General features: G+C 45.8%; 1 protein-coding gene across 2 annotated transcripts; it reads left to right on the top strand.

The window, feature by feature from the left end:
- Positions 1-7,403: 7,403 nt before the first annotated feature.
- Positions 7,404-12,688, top strand: LOC125536250 (probable 6-phosphogluconolactonase 2). Of its 2 annotated transcripts, none has more exons than XM_048699441.1 (4): positions 7,404-7,553; positions 10,027-10,261; positions 10,374-10,509; positions 11,837-12,688. In XM_048699441.1, the coding sequence occupies exons 2-4, from the start codon at positions 10,077-10,079 to the stop codon at positions 12,359-12,361; spliced, it is 846 nt and encodes a 281-aa protein (XP_048555398.1). In that variant the 5' UTR covers positions 7,404-7,553; positions 10,027-10,076; the 3' UTR covers positions 12,362-12,688. The 2 variants fall into 2 exon arrangements, with proteins under 2 accessions (XP_048555398.1, XP_048555397.1); XM_048699440.1 differs by lacking the exon at positions 7,404-7,553 and adding an exon at positions 7,669-7,875.
- Positions 12,689-13,764: the final 1,076 nt, after the last annotated feature.

The raw sequence follows: 13,764 nt of genomic DNA, 5'->3' as shown, positions 1-13,764 counted from the left end.
CAAAGCGGGAGAGAGTGTAAGGATTTGCGTTGTATCGTGCTTGGCGCGTTTATTTGCTTTGTCTTTTGGACCTCGTTTGCTTTGTTTGCTCTGGTTTGGTTTGTGCTTTCGAGACCTTTCCTCATATGGTGTAAGACATATGCACTTTATCTATCGTAGTTAACTTATGTGTGTGCTATCTTGTCTAGTGATAGATATGCCTTGTCTCTATAATATAGGGGGAGCTTTGATCCTAGTATTCGTGTGCCGTGCAGTCCAAAGCACTCTTCTAGGTGGCACACATCTAGGGGGAGCCCGTCTATATTCTAGAGAGGAGGGGTTTGCATTTACTTAATTTTATTTTCCTTGTGCAAATCCCGTATTGTCATCAATCCACCAAAAAGGGGGAGATTGTAAGGGCATATTTATCCCTAAGTGTTTTGGTGATTGATGACAATGCATTTGCGGACTAATCGTGTGCCTTGAGTATTCCAGACATTTCATTGCTAGGCACAAGACGATTGGGTGCCCCTCGAAGACTGATGAAGACGGTGTCTTTTCTACGTTTCTTTTTGGTGGATTTGAGTCGTAGGAAAGCCGTACTATTAAGAGGGGGTCCGCGTTGGAAAGGTTTGGGTGGAATCATCACGTACACGTCTCCTTCTTGTCCCCTCCTTTTTCCTTGGAGCTTCCTCCGTTTTCTTGCTTCCCTTGTCTGGCTGCTGTGGTTGGTTGCGGTAGTACTGCTCCCAGGAAAACGGTAGTACCGTAGGCATCCGCGGTAGTACCGCACGGTGGCGCGGTAGTACCGTAGGTGCCCACGGTAGTACCGCTTCCGCCGAGCGGTAGTACCGCGCTATGCAGTCAGGCAGTAGTACCGCCCCTCGGCAGTACTACTGTGTCGGGTTTTTGCTACTTCCGTTTCTTTGCGGAAGTAGGCACGGAAGTTCCCTTCCCCCTGGCTGGGGTGTTTGCCTTGCGGTAGTACCGCATGGGGGCGTGGTAGTACCGCACGTGCGGAAGTACCGCCCCCAGCTCCTGCGCATCTGTTTATCTTTTCTGTTGCTGGGGTTGCGGCAGTACCGTGGGTCGGTACGGTAGTACCGCACAGCCATGCGGTAGTACCGCTTGGTTGCAAGCAGTAGTACTGCGAGGCCTTGCGGTAGTACCGCTGGCCAGGCGCGGTAGTACTGCTGGCCGCGGGCTGGTTGGTGGGTAAAGGTTGGATCCTTTTCCCACACTACATAAGGGGTCCCCTTCTTCCCCGTTGACTTACCTCTTTCAACCCTAAGCTCCATTATTGCTCCAAGCTCCATTTTCGCCTGATCTCACTCCCTAGCCAACCAAACTTGTTGATTTGCTCGGGAGTGGTTGAGAAGGCCCCGATCTACACTTCCACCAAGAGATATTTGATTCCCCCCACTAATCCCTTGCGGATCTTGTTACTCTTGGGTGTTTGAGCATCCTAGACGGTTGAGGTCACCGCGAAGCCATAGTCCATTGTGGTGAAGCTTCGTGGTGTCGTTGGGAGCCTCCAATTGAGTTGTGGAGATTGCCCCAACCTAGTTTGTAAAGGTTCGGTCGCCGCCTCCAAGGGCACCAATAGTGGAATCACGGCATCTCGCATTGTGTGAGGGCGTGAGGAGAATACGGTGGCCCTAGTGGCTTCTTGGGGAGCATTGTGCCTCCACACCGCTCCAACGGAGACGTACTTCCTCTCAAAGGGAAGGAACTTCGGCAACACATCCTCGTCTCCACCGTCTCCACTCTTGGTTATCTCGTGCCTTTACTTGTGCAAGCTTATTTGTTTCATATATCTTGCTTGCTTATGTTCCTCTCCTTGTTGCATCATATAGGTTGCTCACCTAGTTGCATATCTAGACAACCTACTTTGATGCAAAGTTTAAATTGTTAAAGAAAAGCTAAAAATTGTTAGTTTCCTATTCACCTCCCCCCCTCTAGTCAACCATATCGATCCTTTCAAACCGGATATGTATTTTTATGAAATGGTGGAGCTATCAGTTGGTGCTGTTCCAAGCAGAGCATCGTGGCGGGATCTACATGTGAAGTGGAGTACATAGCTGCTTTGGAAGCAGCAAATGAAGGAGTCTGGATGAAGGAGTTCATATCCGATCTAGGTGTCATACCTAGTGCATCGGGTCCAATGAAAATCTTTTGTGACAATACTGGTGCAATTGCCTTGGCAAAGGAATCCAGATTTCACAACAGAACCAAGCACATCAAGAGACGCTTCAATTCTATCCGTGATCAAGTCAAGGAGGGAGACATAGAGATTTGCAAGATACATACAGATCTGAATGTTGCAGACCCGCTGACTAAGCCTCTCTCACGAGCAAAACATGATCAGCACCAAGACTCCATGGGTGTTAGAATCATCACAATGTAATCTAGATTATTGACTCTAGTGCAAGTGGGAGACTGAAGGAAATATGCCCTAGAGGCAATAATAAAGTTGTTATTTATATTTCCTTATAACATGATAAATGGTTATTATTCATGCTAGAGTTGTACTAACTAGAAACTTAGTACATGTGTGAATACATAGACAAACGGAGTGTCACTAGTATGCCTCTACTTGGCTAGCTCATTAATCAAAGATGGTTAAGTTTCCTAGCCATGGACAAAGAGTTGTCATTTGATAAATGGGATCACATCATTAGAGAATGATGTGATTGACTTGACCCATCCGTTAGCTTAGCACGATGATCGCTTAGTTTACTGCTATTGCTTTCTCCATAACTTATACATGTTCCTATGACTATGAGATTATGCAACTCCCGAATACCGGAGGAACACTTAGTGTGCTATCAAACGTCACAACGTAACTGGGAGACTATAAAGATGCTCTACAGGTGTCTCCGATGGTGTTTGTTGAGTTGGCATAGATCGAGATTAGGATTAGTCACTCCGTATATCGGAGAGGTATCTCTGGGCCCTCTCAGTAATGCACATCACTATAAGCCTTGCAAGCAATGTGGATAATGGGTTAGTTACGGGATGTTGCATTACGGAACGAGTAAAGAGACTTGTCGATAACGATATTGAACTAGGTATTGAGATACCGACAATCGAATCTCGGGCAAGTAACATACCGATGACAAAGGGAACAACGTATGTTGTTATGCAGTTCGACCGATAAAGATTTTCATAGAATATGTAGGAGCCAATATGGGCATCCAGGTTCCGCTATTGGTTATTCATGAGAGAGGTGTCTCGGTCATGTCTACATAGTTCTCGAACCCGTAGGGTCCGCACATTTAACGTTCGTTGACGATATAGTACTATATGAGTTATGTATGTTGGTGACTGAATGTTGTTCGGAGGCCCAAATGAGATCACGGACATGACGAGGAACTCCGGAATGGTCCGGAGATAAAGATTGATATATGGTATAATAGTGTTTGGTCTCTGGAAGGGTTCCGGAATTCATCGGAAGGGGTTCCGGATGTTTCGCGAAATGTTTGGGTACGAGAACACTTTATTTGGGCCAAAGGGGAAAGCCCACAAGTTTTTTGGAAAGAGCAAAAGGAAGTTTTGCGGAGTCCAAGGGCCAGACGCCAAGGTCCCTGGCGTCTGGGTCCAGACGTCGGGAACCCTGGCGTCTGGTCCTGGAGTCCGAGAAGGTCTCTTGCCTTTCAGGTGAAACGGACTTTGTGTAGGCTTTTACTCCAAGTTTCGACCCCAAGGCTCAACATATAAATAGAGGGGTAGGGATAGCACCCAAGACACATCAAGAAATACCAAGCCATGTGCTGGCAACCCCGTCCCCTCTAGTTTATCCTCCGTCATAGTTTTCATAGTGCTTAGGTGAAGCCCTGTGGAGATTGTTCTTCACCAACACCGTCATCACGCCGTCATGCTGCCGGAACTCATCTACTACTTCGCTCCTCTTGCTGGATCAAGAAGGCGAGGACGTCATCGAGCTGAACGTGTGCTGAACACGGAGGTGCCGTATTTCGGTACTTGATCGTGACGGATCGTGAAGGTGTACGACTACATCAACCGCGTTGATAAACGCTTCCGCTTTCGATCTACGAGGGTACGTAGACACACTCTCCCCTCTCGTTGCTATGCATCACCATGATAGATCTTGCGTGTGCGTAGGATTTTTTTTTTTGAAATTACTGCGTTCCCCAACATAAACTCCTCATTGGCCTGAGCTATCTCATCTTGCAGTTTCGCGACATCCACCTTATGATGTGCTTGATTCTCCGTTGTTACCTCTGCAGTCAATAAGGTTGCCAAAGCCTCCAAGAGTTCGGATAAAACTTGAGCCGGCGGGCACGCAAAGCCGCTCGCCCCGGCCGACGCCGCCGCTGTTGAGTTGGAAGTCATAGCTGCAGCAGTTGAGGAATTGAGCACCGGTTGTGTACCGGCCATGAAGATTGCGACCCTGTTCGGCGGCTCATAGGGGTCCGGAATACTGTTACCATCGGAGCAGCCCCCAAGCCCGCCGTCTTGCAATTGATACATCGAATTGGTCTCACCAGTGGAAGACTCGTGATCAGAGTAGATGGCCGTCTCTCCACCAGATACAGATCCGTCCTCGAGATCCGCCCCATGGATAAAACCAACAAAGGCATCCTTCACGACGGCTTGAACCTTGGCGGGTCATGCACGCTGAGCCGTCTCGATGATGTCGGTGCAGACTCCCGGCTCAAGCTCCGACTCGCCGATCTTGCCGATGAAGATGTGGATTCCGCCGAAGGGGACCCGGTACCCATACTCGATTAAGCTGGCCACGGGGCCCCAGTCAGCGTCGTCGATGTAGAGCTTGTCGCGACGGCTCTTGGTCATCCGCCCTACGATGTATCCCTTGATCCCTGTGAAGCTGCCCTTCAAGAACTCGAAACCACCGTGCGCTGGCCCCATGGTGGGCACCAATTGTCGAGGTCTTAACACGGCAGATGCCCTAGCAAAAGGACCTAGGTGTGGGGCCATCGCAACTAGGTTAACTTAAAGGGGTTAAACGGGACAAAGGACACAGAGAGTTTACCCAAGTTTGGCCCCTCTCAACGAGGTAAAAGCCTACTTCTGCTTTAGGTTGTATTGCTTGGGTTTCTATTACCAGGGAGCGAATACGCTTGACCTAGTTCTCGATTGATTCTTACTTGAGTTAACCCGCCGCCGGGTCACCCCTTTATATACAGGTGGATGTCCGACGGCTTACAGAATCCCGGCCGGCTCACACAAACGTGACCGGCTCGGTTTCTAACTAAGCTTGCTTTACAAAACAAGTTAAACATATGGCGGCTCATCCCTTTGGGCCTCAGGTCGCCTCTGGGTCTTGGGCCTCCAATAAGCCTGCTTCATGAACCGCCATCTTCATATCTCCTTGGACCTTATCGGGCTTCTTCATCTTTAAGTCGCCAGCGGCGTGACCCGGCCCCTCCTGAGCGGGTCATACCCAATAGTTATATCCCCAACACCCACCGTATGCTTTCTTCGAGAGAGAAGCCTCTAGTGAAACCTATGCCTCCCGGGTCTATTTTCCATCATATTATTATCAGATCTACAAAACTAAAAATCCAAAAATATCTTGCTGCAATTTATTTATATTTACTTATCTTTTATATCTATCTCTATTAGATCTCACTCTTGCAAGTGACCGTGAAAGGATTGACAACCCCTTTTCGTGTTTTGTGCAAGTGTTTTTTAGTTTGTGTAGGTGCATATATTGGGGACTTGTTTTGTGCCTCCTACTAGATTGATACCTTGGTTCTTAACTGAGGGAAATACTTATCTCTACTTTGCGGCATCACCCTTTTCTCTTCCAGGGAAAATTCAACACAAGCTCAAGAAGTAGCAACGTTTGATACACACAAGGCATTCCTCCGGAGTCCGGGAGTTGCATGATCTCATGGTCGAAGGAACATGTATTTGACATTAAGAAAGCAGTAGCAATAAACTGAAAGATCATATGCTATGCTAACGGATGAGTCTGGTCCATCACATCATTCTCCTAATGACGTGATCCCTTTATCAAATGACAACTCATGTCTATGGTCAGGAAACCTTAACCATCTTTTGATCAACGAGCTAGTCTAGTAGAGGTTTACTAGGGACTTGATATATTTGTTTATATATTTACATATGTATTTAAGTTTCCGTTCAATACAATTATATATTGAATAACAAACCTTTATCATTATTAAAGAAATATAATAATAACCACTTTATTATTGCCCCTAGGGCATATTTCCAATAGGCAGGGACGCCGGAACTGGGCGACGGCGGCGACGCGATGGAGCGGGCGAGGGCTTGCTGACGATAGGGATGGAAGAGAATAGCCAATGTGCCATCGACTGGCGGGCCGACAAGAGGAGTAGGCGTGTGTCGCCCACGTCTGCTTTGTGTCCGTGCGACGCAAATAAGGCCTAAATTTGGGCCAGAAATAAGTCGGCAGGCAGACGATAAGCAGACGCTTGTCCGTCTGGGTCGACGCGTTGGGCCGACTTTTCTGCCCGCGACGACCCAAACACATACGCGCGGATGAAATGTGTGAGAGTGTTGGAGTTGCTCTTAGATGTCTAATTCATCAGCTAGAAGCCCGTTTAACCAAGCATCCCCCTTAATCAGTTGCAGATGTAGACAGGGGTCACATCGTTTTCCCCAAAAAGAAGAGCTGGACAGCAAGTTCACTCCAACTTGCATCAACAACATGGCAACCGCAAAAAAAAGTAAAAAAAATAACTCTACAGATACTTGACCCAGAAAATGAAATGGAACACATAAAAGGCGAGACCAAAAGAAACATGATAATGTGCACACAATCACAACGTTACCACTTAAAAAAAGAAAAGAAAACTATGTCCATGGCACATCGATTTGCAAAACCAGCTCCTCGGTGACGTTCAGCGTCGGGCGTCGTGATGCCCTTTCACTTGGCCCGGCTCCAGTCCTAGTGACGCAGCAGAGTTATCTACGGCTCTTTGTAATAACGTCGCGTTTTGGAAATACTCGCTCCGTTTCTAAATAAAGTCCTTACGGACAAAATGAGTAAATCATACTCTAAACTACGTCTATATACATTCGCATGTGGCTTATATTAAAAAAAAATTAAAAAAGTTTATATTTAGAAACGGATGGATGGGGTACACGTCTAGAGAAAGTATCGGATTTTGGATGGAACTACATACGAATAAAACAAGTGAATCATACTCTAAGCTACCTCTACATACATCCGTGTGTAGCTCATATTAATAAAATCTCTAAAAAAACTTATGTCTATGGACGGACGAGAAGGAGTATACGTTTAGAGGAAGTAATGGGTTTTGGGCGGTAATCGGCGCGCCGAGGTAGACGACAGGCGAGTGGGGGAGATAAGGATGAGGGCAGCCGCACGTGCCCTGCGGCTCGACAGATGGACCCAACTAAAATTTAATGGAAGCATCCATGCCAACAAACAGCAGAGTGTGATAAAGCCACTCGTAGAGCGGAGGCGCCACAGAGCAGAGCAGAGCGGAGGAGCAGAAGCAAAGGCAAGAAGAGAGAGGAGGGAGGGAGGCGCCGGAGGGGAAGCACGACCGCAGAGAATTCAGATCAGAGCGAAGGTTTATATCCCTCTCCCCTCCCTGACGCGGACGTCGTCGGCCCCTTCCTCTCGTCTGATATTTCAGTGATCTAGACGCTCTTGTATTTCTTTACGGATACGGAGGGAGTAGTAGTAATTTTATATGCGCCGAGAGAGAAAGAGAGGAAAAAAGAGGCCATCTTCTCCGTCTGTTCCATGCGTATGCGCGTACAGTAGGTTCGCCCCGCCCTCTCCTTTTATACCCCTCCTCTGTTTCGCTGCGGCTTTGGGTGGGAGGACGAGAAGAGAGCAGCAGCAGCAGCAGGAAGAGAGGAGCGGGGCCAAGCAAATGCGCAGCGCTGGTGAGTCCTTCGGATCCGGGCGCTACTAGGGTTCCTCCTCCTCCTCCTCCTCCTCCTCCTCCTTCTCCTCGGTGTTGGGCTGGTTCTTGATTTCCGGCGGAGATGGCTCGGAGCAGTGCCAGGCAGCGGCCATGGACCGCAATTCTCCCTGCTCTTCTCGAACGGATCGTGGCTCGAAATTCTCGAGCAGCCCTTAGAACGTCGCCGCTCGTAAAAACAAGGGCCGATTGGTCCGCTCCGCCGCAGCGGGGTTTTAGACGGGGTGCAGTGCAGTTGTGGAGCCGGAAGCTCGATTTGGAGACGAACTGTTGAATTACGGGTGGGTGGGGGATCAGTTCTTGATCTGGCCGCTTCCTTCCATCTGACGGGCAATGGCGTGGCGTCATCCGAGTTCCTTCTGGGTTTCTTTTTCCCAGCGGGATAAGGGCGGAACGGGCCAAAGGAAGCGGCGCCTTTTGTCAGTCTGGCATCCAGAGCGGGTTTCACTGCAGCGTTCCTGCCTTTTTCTTCTCTTTTCTTTCACTGGTGTGCTTTTGTTGCCACTCCACAGCAAGAATGCTTTGGAATCTTTGAGCTGGTCTCGGCTCGGATGGTGTCCGCTAAACCTTGCAGCTGCAGCTTCCCTTGCTAGTTCTTCTTCCCCAATGCTGTTTACAGAGTTGGGTTAAGCTTAGCGCCAGTAGAAGCCAGCGTGTTTTCTTTTAATGACCTGCTTCCTCGTTTGGAACTATTAGGTGTTCTAACTTTTTTTTTCTGGATCGGGTGTATATAGACGCGTTTTACCTGTGTTTGTTCACTCATTTTAGTCCGTAGGTAGTCCATATTGAAATATCCAAAACATCTTATAACTCGGAACGGAGGTACTCCAGTATTTATGTTCTCTAGACGAATGTTACTGACTGTGTGATACTCTTGTGTGTAATGCTGAGATTACTCATGCTGCTATGCCTTTTCTTATTTCAGATTAATATCGTTGGAAGTTCAGTTTTGGTAGTTAGTTTGGGAACCTTGGGCCACGTGTATTATTAGTTCACAAGAGATCATTTGCATCTCAATTTTGGATTTGGCGTTTTGGCCTGATGTTCATGTGCAGCAGTATGTTTTACTCAACCGTGGGTTGAGAGCGAGTTCCAGCTATTAACGCGCAATGGTGGAAATCCCTTCTTGCAAAATTTACCGGGAATGCCAAAGTAGAATGATTTAAAGCAATGGTAGATCTATCATGTCATGCGTATTAGCAAATTCAACTGGATTTTCTGTCACATCATATTATACAGCAAATCTATGCTTCCTCAGGTTGACGTGAAAGGCGTTTATGTTCCTTTTTTTTAGGTGTTTTGATGTTGTGTGCAAACTCTTTTCTTTAAAACTATTTCCTTCTGGTCAAGCTCTACAAACACAGTAGTAGTTCTCTAACCATTTCCCCTGCAAGTTGGCAATTTGTCCTGTTATGCTATCTGAAAGTCCAAACATAGCTTGTAGAAGGATGCCATATTAAAAAATGAACATGTTATCTACTTGCTTTTCCAGTTTCCTCGATTGTCACTCTTCTGTGTTCTAGAAGGTAGCCCCATGTTGTAATATTCTACTGCAGGGTTATTTTAGACATTTGAGGTTATGCGTGATATTTCTAATTCTATAGTCAGTTAACATAAAAGTGACAAAATAGCCTTGCTAATGCATGTTTTAATATTGGTTGATGGAGGTTATCTTTCACTGCCAATTGTCAATTGTGACATCCCAGTTAATAAGGAAAGCGCTGCTATGATGGTGATATGCACTATATAGGATAACAGGGTGTATGGGATTAGGTGATGATATTGTATAGGATTGATCACGTGCCTCTGTTCACCATTTTGGCACCTTTCTGGCTGAAGCTGTTAGAGATTGTCTCTGTTTTTCAACATGAAACTATTAGGAACTTAAGAACTGTTTCCATGATTGAACTTTGAAGTTTTCTTAAGTTCTGATGTTCTGTACATGATATTTTGCAGGATAGATTTTATTTTGCTTTTCAAGATTTTGGTGCCTTGCTGAAAGCTAGATTATGTCACTATGTTGCAGTTTTCTTAAATTCTGATGTTCTGTGCACGAGTTGGATCACTTCTGCTGGACCTCCTTGTTGATAATATATTGATGCTTTTTGTGCAGGATTATTTGGTGTAGTAATAACTCGTTAGAGTTCTAGGCTGAAGCAAACAATGGAGAGGGAAATTGCTGCCTCATATGAGCCAAAACTGAACAGTGAAATAAGGATTTTTGAGAGTTCAGATGAGATATTAACAGATCTAGCTGAGTATATCTCCCAAGTTTCAGAAATCTCTGTTAAAGAAAGGGGATACTTCGCTATTGCCCTATCTGGAGGGTCCCTTGTCAGTTTTTTGAGGTAATGAATTTTCCTATTCTTTGTTAGCTAATATGCTATATTTGTTTCTGCGCAAGAAATTTCATTCAGTTCGGATTATTGCATCTGAAGTTTTTTTTTAATTTATGAAAAGCAAACTTTGTGAAGCGCCATACATCAAGACCCTGGATTGGTCTAAATGGTACATATTCTGGTCTGACGAACGTGCTGTAGCAAAGAACCATGCAGACAGTAACTATAAGTTAACAAAAGAAGGATTTCTATCAAAGGTATGTGGACTTTAGGAGAAATTTTGCTGTATAACCTAGAGCATATATTAGTTTCTGGATGTTTGTTGCCTGAGTTTCATTTTACGTTGTGCTTATGAGATGATATTTATACCTTGCATGAGGTCCATCATACATAGTACTTTTCTTCAGTATATCAAGTCAAATAGCCAATAGCAGTTCCCAGTTGGGTCATTCAGGGTTTTCCTTTTCATTTTCATTTTCTGTACTGCATATGGTGTTAGGTTACAATTTGTGTATCAGCTATGAGGGAAAAGAGCTGAAGTGGGTATATTTGAAATTGTTACACTGTAGATATATCATTATTGGTGTCCACTGTTAGTAGGTTATCCTGCCTGTCAATCCAATTGATTGTACGATGGACCTGTGACTTCGTACTATTATTGTTCGCCGAATGTTCTGAGTATCTGGTGCTTGATAAATGTCCAACTTGTTGGACTTTTGACAGTTAATTTGAGTAGTCAAAAGTGTAAGTGTTCACAAGAAGAATTCAGTAGTAAGGACCAACCGATGGGCTACAATAATATATTAATAATCAAATATTTCATGTTCTCTGTTACAATTAAAAAAAGTTGAAAGAAAGACCAGGTTTAGAGTTGGAAAATATAACGCGCCTTGGCTCAGAGTTGTATTGCAGTCTCATGTCTTTTTTCTCATTTGGCATATAGTACATTTTACTTGCCTGAATACTGTTCGTTGTGCTTTCGTACTGGTATTTTAACATGGTGAAAGACACAAATATGCAAATATTATTATTATGTAAGTTAAGAATATCACCTTTCTGTAGATTCTGCATATTAGATACTGGTGGTTGTTCTGGTAGCTTGTGAGTCAGGTAGGCCATTTTGCTTTACCATTTCCTGTTAGTCTGCTATGTTCAGATTGTTCGGTGTCATTTGGCAACCATGGGAACCAGATTAAGACTTCCTAACAGCTACTTCAGTAGTTCCAACTTCCAACTACTCCTGCAACCCCCACCACCAACCACACCCTTCCCTATCTTCTCCAGTCTTTATTGTCGGACTAAGGAGCTTATCCAAATGAGTACTCTTGATTGAAACATGATGATTGCCTCTGGCACACCTGTCTTAAGTTGCACCAACCACATGATTTATGTAGTTGAAGGAGTTTGTTTTAAGGCAAAGTCTGGATACCATTTTCCCCTGCATGCCACTGCCCTTGCCATTTCATGTTACATGAGTAGATTCCATGATTTCACTTTATTTGGTTTATTATTATCCTGCACCAACGAGAAAAAATCGCTTGTTTTCACCAAGTTAACCATCTGTTGTGTCTAAATTTTTTCTAGGTACCTATTATGAGTGGCCATGTCTACTCCATAAACGACAGCGCCACGGTGGAGGACGCGGCGACGGACTACGAATTTGTCATCAGGCAGCTGGTGAAGATCCGCACTGTAGGGGTCTCGGAGAGCACCGACTGCCCCAAGTTCGATCTCATCCTCCTCAGCATGGGCTCTGACGGCCACGTGGCGTCATTGTTCCCTAGCCACCAAGCCCTGGAGGTGAAGGACGACTGGGTGACCTACATCACGGACTCCCCGCAGCCTCCGCCCGAGAGAATCACCTTCACTCTCCCTGTGATAAACTCGGCGTCAAACATCGCGATCCTAGCGATGGGCGTCGACAAGGCGAACGCGGTGCATTCGGCCGTCTCTGACGGCGGCGACGGCCCAGACGCCCCTGCATCCCTGCCGGCCAGGATGGTCCAGCCAACGGACGGGAAGCTGGTGTGGTTCCTGGACAAGGAGGCCGCCTCATCGCTCGAGGCGCTGTCCGACGACGCCTACCAGCAGCAGCGTCGTGAGTGCTAGCTTAGTGAGAGCAAAGCGTAGATTCCTTTGCTGTGTAAAATGAAGTTGTGTAAGTACTTAGGTGGGTGGATCGTATGATGGAACAATGTTTGCTTGGTTCAACGCCTTTAGTCCTCTTCGTGTTGGTCCGACGGGTGGTTCGTTCCGGGAAACCGGAAGCGCCGTCGGTCTTGGCAGACGACGGAGATGGTTTTGTTGTGCGGCGTTGATGTTTATGCGGGCGTTGTGGCCTCAGAGTTGAGAACATTAAGACATGAATTGTGGCCAGTTTTTTATGGTGTTGTGAACTCCGTTCTGTCTAGCTAAGATCAGATTATTTTGCCGGCATGTGTTTTCTTGCGCGTAGCTGATCCTTGTCTGTTGTTTGAAGCGTTGCCTGGAACCCAGAGCTATAGATTCGTCCGGTTTTTACCCGATGTGGGTTCAGTGTTTTTCTTCCCTGATATTTCTTGTGATTTCTTGTGTTTGCGAGATGGAATTTGGTTCGACGTAATTTTGCTGAATTGCTGCCCAAAAGGTTCTGAAATTTCATTCTTGAAATAGGTGGCTGTACAAGCATGTGCATTGCCATTATCCGCACCGTTTTTTGGCCACTTTGCACACTTGTCCCATGTCAGCCTGGTTGAGATAATACAGGCAAAAAACCAACATCGACATGTTGATTGGTTGCCTCCATACTCTTAAACACTTTGATGCAGCTATTTTTGTAGCCCGCCACTTGTCCATCGCATGCTTCCCATAAACTGTAAACCCTCGGAACTCTCCCTCGTAACACCACATACCACTTGTCCTAATATGGCAGAAGAGCAAACAATTCAAGCAGCAAGCAATGGAGCACACTAGACATGAAATATAAGTAAGCATGCATGATCATACAGCACAACAAGTTCTGCTTGAATTGTTTGCTCTTCTGCCATATTAGGACAAGTGGTATGTGGTGTTCCGAGGGTTTACAGTTTATGGGAAGCATGCGATGAACAAGTGGCGGGCTACAAAAATAGTTGCATCCAAGTGTTTAAGAGTATGCAGACAACCAATCAACATGCAGATGTTACTTTTTTATCTGTATTATCTCAATCAGGCTAACATGGGACAAATATGCAAAATGGCAAAAAAAAGCTATGCGGATAGTGGCAATGCACATGCTTGTACAACCACCTATTTCAAGAATTTTCATAACCTTTTTGGACAGCAATTCACCAAAAATACATGGAACCAAATTCCATCTGACAAACACAAGAAATCACGAGAAATGTCACGGCAGAAAAACACAGAACCCACATCAAGTAAAACCAGACGAATCTATAGCCCTGGTTCTAGGTGGTGCTCCAAACAACGCAAAGGGATCGGCCACATACAAAGAAAAACATGCCTGCAGAAGAATCTAATATTTGCCAGATAGA

The sequence above is a fragment of the Triticum urartu genome, chromosome 2 (assembly GCF_003073215.2).
Source record: "Triticum urartu cultivar G1812 chromosome 2, Tu2.1, whole genome shotgun sequence".
Lineage (NCBI taxonomy): Eukaryota > Viridiplantae > Streptophyta > Magnoliopsida > Poales > Poaceae > Triticum > Triticum urartu.
The sequence above is the reverse complement of the archived record's forward strand: the minus strand, read 5'-3'. Positions and strand labels throughout refer to the sequence as shown.